At 43.8% G+C, this 21,771-nt stretch overlaps 1 protein-coding gene across 1 annotated transcript in view; it reads right to left on the bottom strand.

The window, feature by feature from the left end:
• Positions 1 to 21,137, bottom strand: part of usp40 (ubiquitin specific peptidase 40) — a 30,637-nt gene extending 9,500 nt beyond the window's left edge. The window contains exons 1-18 of the mRNA XM_038998156.1: positions 20,373 to 21,137; positions 20,135 to 20,202; positions 19,926 to 20,039; positions 19,601 to 19,765; positions 18,988 to 19,134; positions 18,729 to 18,872; positions 18,445 to 18,573; positions 18,208 to 18,309; positions 17,982 to 18,089; positions 17,654 to 17,857; positions 17,367 to 17,502; positions 17,107 to 17,188; positions 16,822 to 16,993; positions 16,648 to 16,732; positions 16,502 to 16,572; positions 16,012 to 16,391; positions 15,742 to 15,895; positions 15,549 to 15,609 (exon numbers count right to left, since the gene is read on the bottom strand). Of these exons, the coding sequence (XP_038854084.1) occupies positions 15,549 to 15,609; positions 15,742 to 15,895; positions 16,012 to 16,391; positions 16,502 to 16,572; positions 16,648 to 16,732; positions 16,822 to 16,993; positions 17,107 to 17,188; positions 17,367 to 17,502; positions 17,654 to 17,857; positions 17,982 to 18,089; positions 18,208 to 18,309; positions 18,445 to 18,573; positions 18,729 to 18,872; positions 18,988 to 19,134; positions 19,601 to 19,765; positions 19,926 to 20,039; positions 20,135 to 20,202; positions 20,373 to 20,565 (2,515 nt within the window). The 5' untranslated portion in view covers positions 20,566 to 21,137. The remainder of the gene's footprint in view (positions 1 to 15,548; positions 15,610 to 15,741; positions 15,896 to 16,011; positions 16,392 to 16,501; positions 16,573 to 16,647; positions 16,733 to 16,821; positions 16,994 to 17,106; positions 17,189 to 17,366; positions 17,503 to 17,653; positions 17,858 to 17,981; positions 18,090 to 18,207; positions 18,310 to 18,444; positions 18,574 to 18,728; positions 18,873 to 18,987; positions 19,135 to 19,600; positions 19,766 to 19,925; positions 20,040 to 20,134; positions 20,203 to 20,372) is intronic.
• Positions 21,138 to 21,771: the final 634 nt, after the last annotated feature.

Here is a 21,771-nt window from a genome sequence, read left to right as displayed (position 1 = left end):
CCTTATCTGACCTATAGCTGCTGCTATTAGGAGTGGTAATAATAACAGTATCTGACCTATAACTGCTGCTATTAGGAGTGGTAATAATAACAGTGTCTGACCTGCTAGCTGCAGCTATTAGGAGTGGTAATAATAACAGTATCTGACCTGCTAGCTGCTGCTATTAGGAGTGGTAATAATAACAGTATCTGACCTGCTAGCTGCTGCTATTAGGAGTGGTAATAATAACAGTATCTGACCTGTTAGCTGCTGCTATTAGGAGTGGTAATAATAACAGTATCTGACCTGTTAGCTGCTGCTATTAGGAGTGGTAATAATAACAGTATCTGACCTGCTAGCTGCAGCTATTAGGAGTGGTAATAATAACAGTATCTGACCTGCTAGCTGCAGCTATTAGGAGTGGTAATAATAACAGTATCTGACCTATAGCTGCTGCTATTAGGAGTGGTAATAATAACAGTATCTGACCTGTTAGCTGCTGCTATTAGGAGTGGTAATAATAACAGTATCTGACCTGCTAGCTGCTACTATTAGGAGTGGTAATAATGACAGTATCTGACCTATAGCTGCTGCTATTAGGAGTGGTAATAATAACAGTATCTGACCTATAGCTGTTGCTATTAGGAGTGGTAATAATGACCTTATCTGACCTATAGCTGCTGCTATTAGGAGTGGTAATAATAACAGTATCTGACCTATAACTGCAGCTATTAGGAGTGGTAATAATAACAGTATCTGACCTGCTAGCTGCTGCTATTAGGAGTGGTAATAATAACAGTATCTGACCTGCTAGCTGCTGCTATTAGGAGTGGTAATAATAACAGTATCTGACCTGTTAGCTGCTGCTATTAGGAGTGGTAATAATAACAGTATCTGACCTGTTAGCTGCTGCTATTAGGAGTGGTAATAATAACAGTATCTGACCTGCTAGCTGCTGCTATTGGGAGTGGTAATAATAACAGTGCCTGACCTGCTAGCTGCTGCTATTAGGAGTGGTAATAATAACAGTGTCTGACCTGCTAGCTGCTGCTATTAGGAGTGGTAATAATAACAGTATCTGACCTGCTAGCTGCTGCTATTAGGAGTGGTAATAATGACAGTATCTGACCTGCTAGCTGATGCTATTAGGAGTGGTAATAATGACAGTATCTAACCTATAGCTGTTGCTATTAGGAGTGGTAATAATGACCTTATCTGACCTATAGCTGCTGCTATTAGGAGTGGTAATAATAACAGTATCTGACCTATAACTGCTGCTATTAGGAGTGGTAATAATAACAGTGTCTGACCTGCTAGCTGCAGCTATTAGGAGTGGTAATAATAACAGTATCTGACCTGCTAGCTGCTGCTATTAGGAGTGGTAATAATAACAGTATCTGACCTGCTAGCTGCTGCTATTAGGAGTGGTAATAATAACAGTATCTGACCTGTTAGCTGCTGCTATTAGGAGTGGTAATAATAACAGTATCTGACCTGTTAGCTGCTGCTATTAGGAGTGGTAATAATAACAGTATCTGACCTGCTAGCTGCTGCTATTGGGAGTGGTAATAATAACAGTGCCTGACCTGCTAGCTGCTGCTATTAGGAGTGGTAATAATAACAGTATCTGACCTGCTAGCTGCTGCTATTAGGAGTGGTAATAATGACAGTATCTGACCTGCTAGCTGCTGCTATTAGGAGTGGTAATAATAACAGTATCTGACCTGCTAGCTGCTGCTATTAGGAGTGGTAATAATAACAGTGTCTGACCTGCTAGCTGCTGCTATTAGGAGTGATAATAATAACAGTATCTGACCTGCTAGCTGCTGCTATTAGGAGTGGTAATAATAACAGTGTCTGACCTGCTAGCTGTTGCTATTAGGAGTGGTAATAATAACAGTATCTGACCTATAGCTGCTGCTATTAGGAGTGGTAATAATAACAGTGTCTGACCTGCTAGCTGCTGCTATTAGGAGTGGTAATAATAACAGTGTCTGACCTGCTAGCTGTTGCTATTAGGAGTGGTAATAATAACAGTATCTGACCTGCTAGCTGCAGCTATTAGGAGTGGTAACAGTATCTGACCTGCTAGCTGCAGCTATTAGGAGTGGTAACAGTATCTGACCTGCTAGCTGCTGCTATTAGGAGTGGTAATAATAACAGTGTCTGACCTGCTAGCTGCAGCTATTAGGAGTGGTAACAGTGTCTGACCTGCTAGCTGCTGCTATTAGGAGTGGTAATAATAGCAGTGTCTGACCTGCTAGCTGCTGCTATTAGGAGTGGTAATAATAACAGTGTCTGACCTGCTAGCTGCTGCTATTAGGAGTGGTAATAATAACAGTATCTGACCTGCTAGCTGCTGCTATTAGGAGTGGTAATAATAACAGTGTCTGACCTGCTAGCTGCAGCTATTAGGAGTGGTAACAGTGTCTGACCTGCTAGCTGCTGCTATTAGGAGTGGTAATAATAACAGTATCTGACCTATAGCTGCTGCTATTAGGAGTGGTAATAATAACAGTGTCTGACCTGCTAGCTGCAGCTATTAGGAGTGGTAACAGTGTCTGACCTGCTAGCTGCTGCTATTAGGAGTGGTAATAATAGCAGTGTCTGACCTGCTAGCTGCTGCTATTAGGAGTGGTAATAATAACAGTGTCTGACCTGCTAGCTGCTGCTATTAGGAGTGGTAATAATAACAGTATCTGACCTGCTAGCTGTTGCTATTAGGAGTGGTAATAATGACAGTATCTGACCTATAGCTGCTGCTATTAGGACTGGTAATAATAACAGTATCTGACCTGCTAGCTGCAGCTATTAGGAGTGGTAACAGTATCTGACCTGCTAGCTGCAGCTATTAGGAGTGGTAACAATAACAGTATCTGACCTGCTAGCTGCTGCTATTAGGACTGGTAATAATAACAGTATCTGACCTGCTAGCTGCAGCTATTAGGAGTGGTAACAGTATCTGACCTGCTAGCTGCTGCTATTAGGAGTGGTAATAATAACAGTATCTGACCTGCTAGCTGCTGCTATTAGGACTGGTAATAATAACAGTATCTGACCTGCTAGCTGCAGCTATTAGGAGTGGTAATAATAACAGTATCTGACCTGCTAGCTGCTGCTATTAGGAGTGGTAATAATAACAGTATCTGACCTATAGCTGCTGCTATTAGGAGTGGTAATAATAACAGTATCTGACCTATAGCTGCTGCTATTAGGAGTGGTAATAATAACAGTATCTGACCTGCTAGCTGCTGCTATTAGGAGTGGTAATAATAACAGTATCTGACCTGCTAGCTGTTGCTATTAGGAGTGGTAATAATAACAGTATCTGACCTATAGCTGCTGCTATTAGGAGTGGTAATAATAACAGTATCTGACCTATAGCTGCTGCTATTAGGAGTGGTAATAATAACAGTATCTGACCTGCTAGCTGCTGCTATTAGGAGTGGTAATAATAACAGTATCTGACCTGCTAGCTGCTGCTATTAGGAGTGGTAACAGTATCTGACCTGCTAGCTGCTGCTATTAGGAGTAGTAATAATAACAGTATCTGACCTATAGCTGCTGCTATTAGGAGTGGTAATAATAACAGTGTCTGACCTGCTAGCTGCAGCTATTAGGAGTGGTAATAATGACAGTATCTGACCTGCTAGCTGCTGCTATTAGGAGTGGTAATAATAACAGTATCTGACCTGCTAGCTGCTGCTATTAGGAGTGGTAATAATAACAGTGTCTGACCTGCTAGCTGCTGCTATTAGGAGTGGTAATAATAACAGTATCTGACCTGCTAGCTGCTGCTATTAGGACTGGTAATAATAACAGTATCTGACCTGCTAGCTGCAGCTATTAGGAGTGGTAACAGTATCTGACCTGCTAGCTGCAGCTATTAGGAGTGGTAACAGTATCTGACCTGCTAGCTGCAGCTATTAAGAGTGGTAACAGTGTCTGACCTGCTAGCTGCTGCTATTAGGAGTGGTAATAATAACAGTGTCTGACCTGCTAGCTGCTGCTATTAGGAGTGGTAATAATAACAGTGTCTGACCTGCTAGCTGCTGCTATTAGGAGTGGTAATAATAACAGTATCTGACCTGCTAGCTGTTGCTATTAGGAGTGGTAATAATGACAGTATCTGACCTGCTAGCTGCTGCTATTAGGACTGGTAATAATAACCGTATCTGACCTGCTAGCTGCAGCTATTAGGAGTGGTAACAGTATCTGACCTGCTAGCTGCTGCTATTAGGAGTGGTAATAATAACAGTATCTGACCTGCTAGCTGCTGCTATTAGGAGTGGTAATAATAACAGTGTCTGACCTGCTAGCTGTTGCTATTAGGAGTGGTAATAATAACAGTATCTGACCTATAGCTGCTGCTATTAGGAGTGGTAATAATAACAGTGTCTGACCTGCTAGCTGCTGCTATTAGGAGTGGTAATAATAACAGTGTCTGACCTGCTAGCTGTTGCTATTAGGAGTGGTAATAATAACAGTATCTGATCTGCTAGCTGCTGCTATTAGGAGTGGTAATAATGACAGTATCTGACCTATAGCTGCTGCTATTAGGAGTGGTAATAATAACAGTATCTGACCTGCTAGCTGCTGCTATTAGGAGTGGTAATAATAACAGTATCTGACCTGCTAGCTGCTGCTATTAGGAGTGGTAATAATAACAGTATCTGACCTGCTAGCTGCAGCTATTAGGAGTGGTAATAATAACAGTATCTGACCTGTTAGCTGCTGCTATTAGGAGTGGTAATAATAACAGTGTCTGACCTATAGCTGCTGCTATTAGGAGTGGTAATAATAACAGTATCTGACCTGTTAGCTGCTGCTATTAGGAGTGGTAATAATAACAGTATCTGACCTGCTAGCTGCTGCTATTAGGAGTGGTAATAATAACAGTATCTGACCTGCTAGCTGCAGCTATTAGGAGTGGTAACAGTATCTGACCTGCTAGCTGCAGCTATTAGGAGTGGTAACAGTATCTGACCTGCTAGCTGCAGCTATTAAGAGTGGTAACAGTGTCTGACCTGCTAGCTGCTGCTATTAGGAGTGGTAATAATAACAGTGTCTGACCTGCTAGCTGCTGCTATTAGGAGTGGTAATAATAACAGTGTCTGACCTGCTAGCTGCTGCTATTAGGAGTGGTAATAATAACAGTATCTGACCTGCTAGCTGTTGCTATTAGGAGTGGTAATAATGACAGTATCTGACCTGCTAGCTGCTGCTATTAGGACTGGTAATAATAACCGTATCTGACCTGTTAGCTGCTGCTATTAGGAGTGGTAACAGTATCTGACCTGCTAGCTGCTGCTATTAGGAGTGGTAATAATAACAGTATCTGACCTGCTAGCTGCTGCTATTAGGAGTGGTAATAATAACAGTATCTGACCTGCTAGCTGCTGCTATTAGGAGTGGTAATAATAACAGTATCTGACCTGCTAGCTGCAGCTATTAGGAGTGGTAATAATAACAGTATCTGACCTGTTAGCTGCTGCTATTAGGAGTGGTAATAATGACAGTATCTGACCTATAGCTGCTGCTATTAGGAGTGGTAATAATAACAGTGTCTGACCTATAGCTGCTGCTATTAGGAGTGGTAATAATAACAGTGTCTGACCTGCTAGCTGCTACTATTGGGAGTGGTAATAATAACAGTATCTGACCTGCTAGCTGCTGCTATTAGGACTGGTAATAATAACAGTATCTGACCTGCTAGCTGCAGCTATTAGGAGTGGTAACAGTATCTGACCTGCTAGCTGCAGCTATTAGGAGTGGTAACAGTATCTGACCTGCTAGCTGCTGCTATTAGGAGTGGTAATAATAACAGTGTCTGACCTGCTAGCTGCAGCTATTAAGAGTGGTAACAGTGTCTGACCTGCTAGCTGCTGCTATTAGGAGTGGTAATAATAACAGTGTCTGACCTGCTAGCTGCTGCTATTAGGAGTGGTAATAATAACAGTGTCTGACCTGCTAGCTGCTGCTATTAGGAGTGGTAATAATAACAGTATCTGACCTGCTAGCTGTTGCTATTAGGAGTGGTAATAATGACAGTATCTGACCTGCTAGCTGCTGCTATTAGGACTGGTAATAATAACAGTATCTGACCTGCTAGCTGCAGCTATTAGGAGTGGTAACAGTATCTGACCTGCTAGCTGCTGCTATTAGGAGTGGTAATAATAACAGTATCTGACCTGCTAGCTGCTGCTATTAGGAGTGGTAATAATAACAGTATCTGACCTATAGCTTCTGCTATTAGGACTGGTAATAATAACAGTATCTGACCTGCTAGCTGCAGCTATTAGGAGTGGTAACAATAACAGTATCTGACCTGCTAGCTGCTGCTATTAGGACTGGTAATAATAACAGTATCTGACCTGCTAGCTGCAGCTATTAGGAGTGGTAACAGTATCTGACCTGCTAGCTGCTGCTATTAGGAGTGGTAATAATAACAGTATCTGACCTGCTAGCTGCTGCTATTAGGACTGGTAATAATAACAGTATCTGACCTGCTAGCTGCAGCTATTAGGAGTGGTAACAGTATCTGACCTGCTAGCTGCTGCTATTAGGAGTGGTAATAATAACAGTATCTGACCTGCTAGCTGCTGCTATTAGGACTGGTAATAATAACAGTATCTGACCTGCTAGCTGCAGCTATTAGGAGTGGTAATAATAACAGTATCTGACCTGCTAGCTGCTGCTATTAGGACTGGTAATAATAACAACAGTATCTGACCTGCTAGCTGCTGCTATTAGGAGTGGTAATAATAACAGTATCTGACCTGCTAGCTGCTGCTATTAGGAGTGGTAATAATAACAGTATCTGACCTGCTAGCTGCTGCTATTAGGAGTGGTAATAATAACAGTATCTGACCTGCTAGCTGCAGCTATTAGGAGTGGTAATAATAACAGTATCTGACCTGTTAGCTGCTGCTATTAGGAGTGGTAATAATGACAGTATCTGACCTATAGCTGCTGCTATTAGGAGTGGTAATAATAACAGTGTCTGACCTATAGCTGCTGCTATTAGGAGTGGTAATAATAACAGTGTCTGACCTGCTAGCTGCTACTATTGGGAGTGGTAATAATAACAGTATCTGACCTGCTAGCTGCTGCTATTAGGACTGGTAATAATAACAGTATCTGACCTGCTAGCTGCAGCTATTAGGAGTGGTAACAGTATCTGACCTGCTAGCTGCAGCTATTAGGAGTGGTAACAGTATCTGACCTGCTAGCTGCTGCTATTAGGAGTGGTAATAATAACAGTGTCTGACCTGCTAGCTGCAGCTATTAAGAGTGTAACAGTGTCTGACCTGCTAGCTGCTGCTATTAGGAGTGGTAATAATAACAGTGTCTGACCTGCTAGCTGCTACTATTAGGAGTGGTAATAATAACGAGTGGTAATATTAACAGTATCTGACCTGTTAGCTGCTGCTATTAGGAGTGGTAATAATAACAGTATCTGACCTGCTAGCTGCTGCTATTGGAGTGGTAATAATAACAGTCTGACCTGCTGCTGCTGCTATTAGGATTGGTATAATCAGTCTGACCTGCTAGCTGCTGCTATTAGGAGTGGTAATAATAACAGTATCTGACCTGCTAGCTGCTACTATAGGAGTGGTAATAATACAGTATCTGACCTGCAAGCTGCTGCTATTGGAGTGGTAATATAACAGTATCTGACCTGAGCTGTGCTATTAGAGTGGTAATAATACTTATCTGACCTTAGTCTGCTATTAGGAGTGGTAATAATAACAGTATCTGACCTATAGCTGCTGCTATTAGGAGTGGTAATAATACAGTTCTGACCTGCTAGCTGCGCTATTAGGAGTGGTAATAATAACAGTATCTGACCTGCTAGCTGCTGCTATTAGGAGTGGTATAATAACAGTATCTGACCTGCTAGCTGCTGCTATTAGGAGTGGTAATAATAACATTACTGACCTATAGCTGCTGCTATTAGGAGTGGTAATAATAACAGTATCTGACCTGTTAGCTGCTGCTATTAGGAGTGGTAATAATAACAGTATCTGACCTGCTAGCTGCTGCTATTAGGAGTGGTAATAATAACAGTACTGACCTGCTAGCTGCTGCTATTAGGAGTGGTAATAATAACAGTTCTGACCTGCTAGCTGCTGCTATTAGGAGTGGTAATACAGTATCTGACCTGCTAGCTGCTTGCTATTAGGAGTGGTAATAATAACAGTATCTGACCTTGCTAGCTGCTGCTATTAGGAGTGGTAAATAATACAGTTCTGACCTGCTGCTGCTGCTATTAGGAGTGTAATAATAACAGTATCTGACCTGCTATAGCTGCTGCTATTAGGAGTGGTAATAATACATGTCTGCCCTGCTAGCTGTGCTATTAGGATTGGTAATAATAACAGTATCTGACCTTAGCTGCTGCTATTAGAGTGGTAAAATAACAGTTCTGACCTGCTAGCTGCTGCTATTAGGAGTGGTATAATAACAGTATCTGACCTGCTAGCTGGCTATTAGGAGTGGTAATAATAACAGTATCTGACCTGCTAGCTGCGCTATTAGGAGTGGTAATAATCAGTATCTGACCTGCTAGCTGCGCTATTAGGATTGGTAATAACAGTATCTGACCTGCTAGCTGCTGCTATTAGGAGTGTAATAATACCAGTTCTGACCTGCTAGCTGCGCTATTAGGAGTGGTAATAATACAGTTCTGACCTGCTAGCTGCTGCTATTAGAGTGGTAATATAACAGTTCTGACCTGCTAGCTGCTGCTATTAGGAGTGGTAATATAACAGTTCTGACCTGCTAGCTGCTGCTATTAGGAGTGGTAATAATAACAGTATCTGACCTGCTAGCTGCTGCTATTAGGAGTGGTAATAATAACAGTTCTGACCTGCTAGCTGCGCTATTAGGAGTGGTAATAACAGTTCTGACCTGCTAGCTGCTGCTATTAGGAGTGGTAATAATAACAGTATCTGACCTATAGCTGCTGCTATTAGGAGTGGTAATAATAACAGTTCTGACCTGCTAGCTGCGCTATTAGGAGTGGTAATACAGTTCTGACCTGCTAGCTGCTGCTATTAGGAGTGGTAATAAAATACAGTCTGACCTGCTAGCTGCTGCTATTAGGAGTGTAATAATAACAGTTCTGACCTGCTAGCTGCTGCTATTAGGAGTGTATATAATAACAGTATCTGACCTGCTAGCTGCTCTATTAGGAGTGGTAATAATACAGATATCTGACCTTAGCTGCTGCTATTAGGATGGTAATAATAACAGTATCTGACCCTAGCTGCGCTATTAGGAGTGGTAATAACAGTATCTGACCTGCTAGCTGCGCTATTAGGAGTGGTAAAATAACAGTATCTGACCTGCTAGCTGCTGCTATTAGGTGGTAATAATAACAGTATCTGACCTGCTAGCTGCGCTATTAGGAGTGGAACATATCTGACCTGTAGCTGCTGCTATTAGGGATGGTAATAATAACAGTATCTGACCTGCTAGCTGCTGCTATTAGGATGGTAATAATAACAGTATCTGACTGCTATCTGCGCTATTAGGAGTGGTAATAATAACAGTATCTGACCTGCTAGCTGCTGCTATTAGGAGTGGTAATAATAACAGTATCTGACGCTATAGCTGCTGCTATTAGGAGTGGTAATAATACAGTATCTGACCTTAGCTCTGCTATTAGGAGGTGTAATAATAACAGTATCTGACCTGCTAGCTGCTGCTATTAGGAGTGGTAATAATAACAGTATCTGACCTGCTAGCTGCTGCTATTAGGAGTGGTAATAATGACAGTATCTGACCTGCTAGCTGATGCTATTAGGAGTGGTAATAATGACAGTATCTAACCTATAGCTGCTGCTATTAGGAGTGGTAATAATGACAGTATCTGACCTGCTAGCTGCTGCTATTAGGAGTGGTAATAATGACAGTATCTGACCTGCTAGCTGCTGCTATTAGGAGTGGTAATAATGACAGTATCTGACCTGCTAGCTGCTGCTATTAGGAGTGGTAATAATAACAGTATCTGACCTATAGCTGCTGCTATTAGAGTGGTAATAATACAATCTGACCTGCTAGCTGCGCTATTAGGAGTGGTAATATACAGTACGACCTGCTAGCTGGCTATTAGGAGTGGTAATAATAACAGTATCTGACCTGCTAGCTGCTGCTATTAGGAGTGGTAATAATAACAGTTCTGACCTGCTAGCTGCTGCTATTAGGAGTGTAATAATACAGTATCTGACCTGCTAGCTGCTGCTATTAGGAGTGGTAATAATACAGTATCTGACCTGCTAGCTGCGCTATTAGGAGTGGTAAAATACAGTATCTGACCTGCTAGCTGCGCTATTAGGAGTGGTAACAGTATCTGACCTGCTAGCTGCGCTATTAGAGTGGTAATCAGTATCTGACCTGCTAGCTGCTGCTATTAGGAGTGGTAATAAAACAGTATCTGACCTGCTAGCTGCTGCTATTAGTGGTAATAATAACAGTCTGACCTGAGCTGCTGCTATTAGGAGTGGAATATAACAGATATCTGACCTGCTAGCTGCTATTAGGAGTGTTAATAATACAGTATCTGACCTGCTAGCTGCTGCTATTAGGATGGTAATAATAACAGTATCTGACCTGCTACTGCTATTAGGAGTGGTAATAATACAGTATCGACCTGTAGCTGCTGCTATTAGGAGTTGGTAAAATAACAGTATCTGACCTGCAAGCTGCTGCTATTAGGAGTGGTAATAACACAGTGTCTGACCTGCTAGCTGTGCTATTAGGAGTGGTATAATAACAGTATCTGACCTTAGCTGCTGCTATTAGGAGTGGTATAATAACAGTATCTGACCTGCTAGCTGCTGCTATTAGGAGTGGTAATAATAACAGTATCTCTGACCTGCTAGCTGTTGCTATTAGGAGTGGTAATAATAACAGTATCTGACCTGCTAGCTGCTGCTATTAGGAGTGGTAATAATACAGTATCTGACCTTAGCTGCGGCTATTAGGTGGTAATAATAACAGTATCTGACCTGTAGCTGCTGCTATTAGGAGTGGTAATAATAACAGTACTGACCTCTAGCTGCTGCTATTAGGAGTGGTAATTAAACAGTATCTGACCTGCTAGCTGCGCTATTAGGAGTGGTAATAATAACAGTATCTGACCTGCTTAGCTGCTGCTATTAGGAGTGGTAATATAACAGTATCTGACCTATAGCTGCTGCTATTAGGAGTGGTAATAATAACAGTTCTGACCTGCTAGCTTGCTACTATTGGGAGTGGTAATAATAACAGTATCTGACCTGCTAGCTGCTGCTATTAGGATGGTAATAATAACAGTATCTGACCTGCTAGTGCGCTATTAGGAGTGGTAACAGTATCTGACCTGCTAGCTGCGCTATTAGGAGTGGTAATAACAGTATCTGACCTGCTACTGCAGCTATTAGAGTGGTAACAGTATCTGACGGCTATTAGGAGTGGTAATAATAACAGTATCTAACCTATAGCTGCTGCTATTAGGAGTGGTAATAATGACAGTATCTGACCTGCTAGCTGCTGCTATTAGGAGTGGTAATAATGACAGTATCTGACCTGCTAGCTGCAGCTATTAGTGTTAATTCGAAATGACACAACGACAAGGTTCCAGTTTAACAAAGTTTACTCAACTATATGAACACACTACAAGGTAGCCATTACACTCCAGGCCAGGTCCAACAACGACAAGCCTTCCTGCGCATGCGCACTCTTGACTGAGTGATAGCCCCGTAATAACAGGAATATAGGGATACTTAAAACATGAACTTAACAATCTCCCCCTTTTCTTTAAAGACAAATAAAACATCAACAACATAATTAAATGTCCAAGTATTATTCAAGATCCCCATTACAAATGGGTTGTGTGACAGTTCTTATTTGTATTACTCAAGCTGCCACTTTCCATTACTGAGAGCCTGTAGGAGCACAAGACCGGATGCTCCTTTTTTAGTCAGACAGTCAGCAAGCTGTTCCTTTGTGGTCTACCACAGAATCCGCTGGATTCTCTGTGCTTGAATAAGTTCCTTGATGCTGCTAATCTCAAAGTCTTTTCTCTGTGACAGACTTGGTTGACTTCACAGCATCAACTAATGAGTAGTTGTCAGTGACACAAACTACAGGTAGGAAGTGCCGTTTTGTCCCACCAGTGATAACCTAGCGAAGAATCACTGAAGACAACTAGTTTCAAAGAGTCATCTTTTCCAACATGCTGAAACTTTAAAGTCACTTGTTGTGATTTCAGTTTACGAACAACTTTGTTTGCCTCATGAATGGTTTGTACAGTGGCGTGTTTTGTGTTAGATGCCAAGTTGCAACCATCAAACCAGGTCTACTCTGTCTCGCAGCCCATAAAATTTGTCCCATCTTTGACCTCAATTGACCAGCTTCAATTCCACAGAGGGGAATTCCTTTGTACGGCTCTTGAAGAATCCATGTGGATAGGTTGAAGATTCTTGATATAGCTCTCCTGTTGCATCAGTATTTTTCCATCAACTGTAATAAACTCTATGCCAACATAACAAAAATGATCATGCTCCTCACGGCCAACCTAGAAAACAGCTTTGAGGTGTGGAATCACAGTTGAAGCAAAGGTCTGTGAGCCACCCCAGATAAAGTCATCAACATGACAGGCAAGTACTCCAGTCACATTGCAGTCTTGATCAAGCCAATAGAAGACTGCAGGATCCACTTGTGACATTTTTCCACCTGTATTCAGCATTGTTGCCTTGACTTTGTTGTACCAGTAGAGTGATCCATCTGCCAGTCCATACACACACTTTTTTATGTTCCACAGTGTTCCTTCACTTTTAGCTTCGGGCGGAGGTCGGATGTGAATGTCCCTTGACAGCTCTGTTCCCTGCAAAAATCCAGATTTGATGTCTATGGAATTAAGTTTCCATTTTTTCTGGCAGATCACTGACATCAGCAATCTGAGTGACTCTGAGGCGCATGTCGGTGAGTCTTTTGGGAGTTCTTTAGCAGCCAGCTCCTCAAAACCTCTAGCCACTAGACGTGCTTTGGGCACTATTCCAGTTAAGGATTCTTTAAGGGTACACATCCACCTTGTTGAGACGCACTTTTGGCCAATGTCTTTGACTTCCTCAAACACTCCATTTTTCCTCCAATTACTGAGCTCATCTAGCTTAGCTGAGTCAAATGACACGTCCTTTGTTTCAAGTACATCATCATTTTGAATGTCATTCTGTTTTTCTCGATTTTCCATTGGTTCAATTCTGATATTATCTACAAGTGGCAGGTCAGCTGACCCTGTTGTACCAGAAAGTGTAGCTGGTTCAGAGTACTGCAAGTTGTACCAGTTCTTGTGTTTTGCTTTTCCTGCTCGTCCAATGACGGTTGCTGTATGTGGAATACCACTTTCTCTGTCCGTGTATTTAACAGTTTGTCCAGTTTTCAGATTGGAACAACCATGTTCTCTTAACACATGTGGCTGTTGAATGTTTTCCTCATTTGAACGCTCAACAGTATTACCTGTGGCATGGTTGAAGGTCTCTGCTCCATTTCCTGTGTTAGTTTCGGTGTCCATATCATCGGATGCGACATCTGGTAGGTTTGTGTCTGTTACTGTGTCCTTTTTGTCATTTTCATTAGGAGACTGATTCTCAGCAACAGCCCCTCTATCTTGTTGATCATTTACTTTCCGCAATCTTGAGTGATGCACCCTGACAATCATGCCTCCGTGCCTCACAAATATCACCACACCATCTTGACCAATGACTACTCCCGGTCCTTTCCACTCTTGACAGTCAACTCGTTTGTAGTACACTTTGTTTCCAGTTTCGTACTTCTCATCATCATTATTCCCTGAACTGCTGAGTAACTTCTGATGTCTGTTAACTGTATCATGTCCAAACTGTTTGTAAAGCTTTAACAATACTTTGTGTTTTTCTTTAGTGCTCATGTTCTCTGTGACTGTCAGAATCTTCATGTGCTCTGTGTCAGTCAGAATCTCATTTTTGCATGGACTCTGTGTGATGTCTTTGTCTAAAATGTTTACACAATAGTGGCCTGAGGTAGTAAGTTCAAGAGTCACTGGTTGTTTAAACATCACTGCCTTGTCATTTTTTATGTCTAGTACAGCCTCTGCCTTCGTGAGGGAAGCTTTGCTTAATAGTAAGGGGATATCTGTAGGGACCACCTCTGTTTCAATGTGACACTTAGTCTGACCAATTTTTGCTGGTATCTTAACTCTCTTGGTAGAATGGACAATTCTCCCGTCTCCAAATTTGAAAGCTCTGTTGCTTGGTGTGTCAATCATATTTTGTACTTCTTTCATATTTAGTTCACTGACATAGCTATCAAGCCATTTTGCACCACACACTGTCCGTGTACATGCAGTATCAATCACAGCAGATCCTAAGGATTCAACTATAAAAATCTCAGTATCAGAAGCAGATTCATTTGAAAACAGTGTAATGTTACACTGCTCTATCTCTGTGTTTACATTTTCCTCTGTTAGTTTAACTTGTTCATTTTTATGAGGACAGTCTTTAACCCAATGGTAAGTGCTTTGACAAATTGCACATTTCGATCTCCTTCCATATTTGTCCAGTGGATTTGTGCCGGGAAATGGCGCCCTCTTCTGGTTGTCTTGAGAATGTGACTTGTTGGCGCCTTTTCTGTGCTGCTCGGTGTAATATGCTGCGTCACTCACTTGCATTCCATCTGTTATTGGCGCGACAGACGTCTTCTCACCAAATATTCTTTTTAGTGCCGACTTCATAGATGCAAAAGTCAGCACAGTACAAGCAGTCAAAGCCAACTGTTTCTCCCTACCATCTAGACAAGCAGTGTCTAGCAACTTGAACCCTAACACTGCATCTGGGAGAACCATGTCGTACTTGCGCATTCTATTGTACCTCTGTTCGAAATCAATGATGTAGTCTGCCATTGCAACCGAAATATCTCTCGTAACACTGTCAAAGTTTGAATATGCCTCGTAGGCACGGTCTTTCTCTTCTTTGAGAAATACAGAATCCAGTGCTGTGATCAAAGTTCCCATACCGTCATCCTTGTTCAAATCCTCAACGGATATTTCCAGTGCTGTATCTCTCGCTCTTCCCTCGAGCGATAATACCACCGCAAGTGCTTGCTTTTTCGCGTCCAGATTAGTAACGCGTGTCCAGAATCCCAGTTCATTTTTCCAACTTTCGTACGACCTCTTCTCGTCGAAGCGAGGTGGCACGTTGTAGTTAGAAACCATCCTCTGCTACCAATGTTAATTCGAAATGACACAACGACAAGGTTCCAGTTTAACAAAGTTTACTCAACTATATGAACACACTACAAGGTAGCCATTACACTCCAGGCCAGGTCCAACAACGACAAGCCTTCCTGCGCATGCGCACTCTTGACTGAGTGATAGCCCCGTAATAACAGAAATATAGGGATACTTAAAACATGAACTTAACAATTAGGAGTGGTAATAATGACAGTATCTGACCTGCTAGCTGCTGCTATTAGGAGTGGTAATAATAACAGTATCTGACCTATAGCTGCTGCTATTAGGAGTGGTAATAATAACAGTATCTGACCTGCTAACTGCTCCTGTAGCTGCAGCTCCGCTATAGCCCTCTGTTTCACCTCACACAGCAGCTAGAAAAGAACACACACCCACACATTAACATATTAAACACACACACATTAATATACTAAACACACACATACACACAAATATAGTAAACACACACTAATCTACTAAACACACATACACACTTGCTAGCTCACCATGTTTCCAGAGGCAGGGACCTTTGCCCTCATCCTCTCCTCCTCTTCCTCCCCCTCTCCTCCTCTTCTTCTCTCTGGTCGGTATTCCACCTGAAGCCAGCGACAGTCTGATGGTGTTGTCACGGTTACCATATCACCACTCACACTGAACACACTGGGAGAGAGAGACATTACACACACAGCCATAGCAAACACACAAACTACACCTCATGTCTGTCACTCACTTACGCAGACTGACACACTGCTGCACACACACACCACGCTGCCCACCTGCTGTCCTGTGTCTGTGGCTCCAGCACCAGCAATGTGTCTCCATCCTTCAAGGCCAGCTCCTTCAGGGTCCTCTGCATGTCTCCAGGAGGGAATACCCTCCACCCGCTGGCCCCACCTCCTTCCCCTCCTCCCTCTCCTCCCCTCTTCTCCTGACACAGGAGGCTCTCCTGTGGCTCCCCTAATGCCTCCCTCACCTCTCCTAGAGTCACCCTCCCAGCAAACCCCCTCGACTCCTTCGACAGCCCCTCGCCTCCTTCCTCTCCCTCGCCTCCCCCCTCCTCATCCCCTCCCTCCCCCTCTTCTCCCAGATAGGGGCGAACCACGGTCAGCAGCAATGGTTCCCACTCGGCTCCTATTTGGACAGTCGCCCCACAAACCTGAGGAAATAAAGGGGATATGATATGACCCGACAGCCATTTTGGTTCTAGGACGTCCAGTAGCAGTGTGTACAACGGTGGATTGTGTTGATTCGAGTGTGTCTCCTCACCTCTCTGCCGTTCCACACAAACAGATCAGTGCCAGTCAAGATGCCTGCACTGTAGAGAGACACCTCATCATCTGAAACACACGTACAACAGTTCAGTATGAACTGTCACAGAATGTACATGTAGGAAAAGTGTGTGTGTGTCTCACCTGTGAGAGTGTTGTAGAGGTGAAGGCCGGCTGGCAGACATTTGGCCACAGTCAGAGCCATATCCCCCTCCCAGAGATCCTGCATCTGAACACACACACACTGATTTGAGCTTTTTGCAAAGTGCCATGGCGTCATTTAGGAAGTCAGTTAATGAGTCGGAGTGATGACGTCACCTGGTAGATGATCATTCGCAAGTCTCCTACGGTCCTGCGGAGGTCGAAGGTGAGGTTGGTGGCCTCTTTCTGCTCTATGCTGATTGGCTTAAGAGCTCCGTTCTCCAACCTATAGCGCGGCGCTAGGTGGAGACGCAGCTCAACACTGTTATTGCTGGCCTCAAACTCCTCCCTATAGCAGCGTACACACACACACACACACACACACACACACACAAACGGATAGGCAAAAAACATTAGCAAAACATAACAAAATACAGTGTGTGTGTGTGTGCACGTGAGTACCGTCTCTGTTGTAGTCTTCTGTTCTCCTCTTCAGCCATCTCCAAGAGGTGAGGGGGAACCTTATACCCAGGATTCCTCAGGGCTGCCAGGGGGAAAACCTCATTTGAAAGACTGTATACGTGTGCGTTTTCTCTCTTTCTCTCCCACTCGCATCAGGTTTGGATGTGGCTCTCCCTTTTTTGCACTCACTCACTCTCTCCCTTTCCTTCTTACACCTCTCTCCCACACACAAACACTCACAAACACAAACACCCACGTACCTCCAGAAGGCCTGTGTAGCAGTGTCTTCCTATAGAACAGCATGTAGGCACTCTCCTTTCCCTGGTACATTTTCTCTACGTCTCTCTCATGGATCGACGTCACTGTGGAGTCATTCAGATCAAACCAGTGGCTGCCCTGTGGAGAGATGGAGAGAGGAAGAAAGATGCATGGATGAATGGAGATTCAGAGAGAGACAGAAAAGAGATTTAAACATAACCAAATGCAGCATCAACATAGCAGACACACCATCATTAAAGCAGAACCATGAGCGCTCTAACTAGTGTACCTGTGGTTCCGGTGCCGTCTCCAGTCCTGGTTCTGGTTGGGGGTTGGCTGTGTTGTTGTGGACTGGGTCTGGGGTAGAGCTAGGGCCAGGGGTTGGGTGGGCTGGGCTGGAGGGCTGGGTCACCGGGCTAGGGGGGTTGGCTTTCAGGGCCACCCGAGTGCCGTTATTGACCAACACAAACACATCACTGTGGTTCTGGAGGAACTGCAGAGGGACAGGGGGATGAGTGGAAGGATAACATGTAGAACGATGTAGAGGAGATCAGGAGAGGTAAGCGTTTATGTGACGTTGTGGAGCTCTTGGGGGACGCCCATCAGTCATGTCCTACCTTGCCTATGGGGCCGTGGAATTTCCTGTACTTCTTGCTCCAGGAAGAACCGATCTTGTCCATCAGTCTCTGGCCCAGCTGGTCCAGCAGCACGCTCCTGCTCTCCTCCTACAGGCCAGGAGGGGAACAACACCACATTAAGATCAGACACAGTCACTGGACCTACTGACGATGTGGCCCATGGTGCTCTCATTCCATCGGGTTAAACCAGCATGCTTTGCGTTACCTGGGCTATTATGGAGGAGAGTACAGATAGAGGGTCGTCTTTCTCCGGCTCAGGATACACTCTCACTTCCTTCTTCTGAACCTTGGGTTTGGAATCCTCCTCCTGATACAAACGCACGCGCGTAAATACAAAGACACACACAAACTTCGCTATTAGCACACTTAGTGACATACTCTAAGCCTCGATTGTCTGATATGCAATTGTTGTTCTCCCCTCCTCCCTCCCGCGCTCTCTCACCGGCGGTTCCCACAAGCCTAGGTGGTCCATGTCTTTGATGTAGACGTGGTAATGGCCGCCATAGCAGCCTCCCTTATGGATGATGACAGAGAAGAGTTCATAGGAGTACTCCGAGTCCTCGTCTTCAGTCTGGGAGAGAGGGTGACATAGCATAGTCATTAAGCCTTATAATGCGACATAACATATTCTTAAATGGTTTGACATTGTTTTAACTAAGTCATGTAGAATACACACAGAGTAAGTGGCAGTGAAGCAATGCAGATCAATGTCGGTGGAGGTTGTACCTGTTCACAGAAGGGCCTGAGGTTGATGGTGAGAGGGAAGGTGTAGCGACCAGTCTCCTTGTAACGCTCGCACCTGGCAAAATCAAAGTTAAACCTCAACAGAGACACTGTCAGGAAGGGAGGGAGCTTCCTCAGCTTGGCAGACTGCAGAGGGGGGAGAGAGAGAAAAAGAGGGAGCAAGGGAGAGAGAGTTCTAGAATCAGTACCAATTCTAGAATAAACAAGTACAATTTAAACCCATGCCAATACTCCTACTAACCTTAGCAGCAGTGACTAGTTGGTCACACTGGCCACAGCGGTAGAGGTTACTGCCTTCAAACATCTCCTCTTCCACAAACATGTCCCAGAGCGCCCCCTCCAGGCCACACACGCCACGTACACACACTGTCAGGTCCAGGAAGTCCTCCTGAGAGCCAAGAGAAAGAGGTGTAAGCAACACAAAGATAAAACTGGTACATGTGTGTATCTCAATCTCTACATTCAAAGACTCAATCATGGACACTCTTACTGACAGTTGTGGCTGCTTTGCGTGATGTATTGTTGTCTCTACCTTCTTGTCTGTGCCCACTAATGTTTGTACCCTGTTTTGAGGTGCTACCATGTTGTGCTGCTGCCATGTTGTGTTGCTACCATGTTGTTGTCATGTGTTGCTACCATGCTGTGTTGTCATGTGTTGTTGCCATGCTGTGTTGTTGTCTTAGGTCTCTCTTTCTCTTATGTAGTGTTGTGTTGTCTCTCTTGTCGTGATGTGTGTTTTGTCCTATATTTATAATCACAGCCCCAGTCCCTGCAGGAGGCCTTTTGCCTTAAGTAAATAAGAATTTGTTCTTAACTGACTTGCCTAGTTAAATAATGGTTAAATAAATAAAAACCTGTCTCTGGCTGATGTTGCCACACTCTTTGCAGAGGATGCTGTTGACAGTGGTGCCATGGTAGAGGTGCTGGATGAACCCACTACCGCTGGTGTCCACCAGGGAGTGCTCTAGGGCACTGAACAGAATCCTGTTCAACTCCTGCACATCATGTTGCCTGCTCTCCTATGGGAGAGAGATGAGAGAGAGTGGTAAGCAATACACTGTAGGAGAACGCGATGTAGCATTATATAAAGCAAGCCTCATTCTCTAGTTTAGTCCCTGCATCACGCACACTGCCATTCATACACACACTCGTTCACATGCTCGTGTTCACACACACTACCTCGCTGTTGTTCCATCCGAAGCTGTCAGTGAGATCAGCAGTAGAGGCACTCTGTTGGTCCACCAAGAGTAGACGAGCAAACAGCCTCTGGAGCTCCAATGGAATAACCCTGACCTGAGGGACAGAGTTAATGTACTACTCAAACACACCAATACAAATAAAGACATGCACACAGTGAGGAACACACACTTCCATGGTTGGTTCCTTACCTTGGCCTCTGGTTTGTCTTTGTCCTCCAGGCAGCCCAATTCCTTTGGACCCAGACTGAACAGCTCCTCTACACACACACACACACACACACACACACACACACACACACACACACACACACACACACACACACACACACACACACACACACACACACACACACACACACACACACGTTATTGCAAATACAGTATGAACCAAAGATAGAACACCAAGTGACTTGACCTGACCTCTCACCTCTGAACTCCGGGGTGAAGAGCAGGGTCTGGAGCAGGGAGTTGAGGTAGCACGTCCCTCCCTGGTTTTTAATCCCGCTGAGATTCACTCTTCCCCGGGGTGGAGGTGGCTCCCCTTCCCCCTTTACAACTCTACCTCCTGAGGGAGCCAGAGAAAATCCCTCCTCCTCTTCCTCGAAAAGACTCCCAAACATGGCTGGGCTTGCGTCTGTTTCTCTCTTTCCTGTGAAACGCACCTTCAGGGGACTGAATTGAATGTCTAATTGTGTTAGCTAACTAATAACTCCTCTTGCTATCTCATCTTGGTCTTGCCTAGCTCTCTGTTGATAGTAGTGGGACTGACTCTGAAATAAGACGACTTTACAGGGGTAAACATAGCTATGAATAGATAACTAGTGTGTTCCCGTATAGTGATCGAGTTATAGCAATTATTGTTGCGGTTAACTAACAAGCTATACAATCATTGCCCTTACAACACGAGTTAATTTAGTGTGAACTGAGTTTACAACAGCTAAATTCGGACCGGTGACAGGCAACTATCCTACCTGGCTATCTGACTCGTTAGCCAACAAGCAAAACGTGTTTCAGCGTTCCTGACGCAAATAGAGCTTTAACTCCAGAAATCTCCTAATGCTTTTTTGTAAAGTTATAATCGAAGCCAAACTCTGTCTACATTCCTCTGTTTTAAATAAGAGAAAAAACGAAAAAACGTAAATAAAAACACCATTGATGAACCGTGCGCAGCCATAATGTCCTAAAGCCAAAGGGTAGAGTGCGGCATTGTGGTAGTTGTAGTGTCGTTTTAAAATCACAGGTTGGCACCTCGGCTGAAAAAACTACATGTCCACCAAGTCTTCTCTTCGATTTTGCAAGAGCATCAAGCCTCTTGTAGTTTTTATAACATGACTTGTCTGTCATCCGGTGGATGTCTCAAACACACACAACAGACAAATCTGAACTGAAATGTGATGTATTTTCTGCTGGTATTCTTAAAGAAGGTTCATATGTGGCTACAAACCTGCTGGTCTTTTAACCACCTGTTCAGTTGTTGTGTAAAGGCACTGACACTAGCCAGACATTTTAAAGGGATACTTTGGGATTTTAGCAATGAAGCCCTTTATCTACTTCCCCAGGGTCAGATGAACTCATGGATAGCATTTTTGTCTCTGTGTTAAGAATTCCCTGTCGGTGACTGCACCTCACAACGCCGAGCAAACTCCCCTCCCCATCCCCCACAACCAGAGCCTGAGAGTCTAGGGGGAACCATAAAGCTGCCTCTAAAACTATCTCGGACCTGTGCCTTGATAGGTTGCTAGGGAGGTTACTAGGGGGCAGGACATCTACCCATCCTCTTGACACTGCAGGTTACACAATACTTGCAGTCTCCCTCAAGCAGCGGC

Source organism: Salvelinus namaycush, chromosome 7, assembly GCF_016432855.1.
Source record: "Salvelinus namaycush isolate Seneca chromosome 7, SaNama_1.0, whole genome shotgun sequence".
In the NCBI taxonomy this organism is placed as follows: Eukaryota; Metazoa; Chordata; class Actinopteri; order Salmoniformes; family Salmonidae; genus Salvelinus; species Salvelinus namaycush.
The sequence above is the reverse complement of the archived record's forward strand: the minus strand, read 5'-3'. Positions and strand labels throughout refer to the sequence as shown.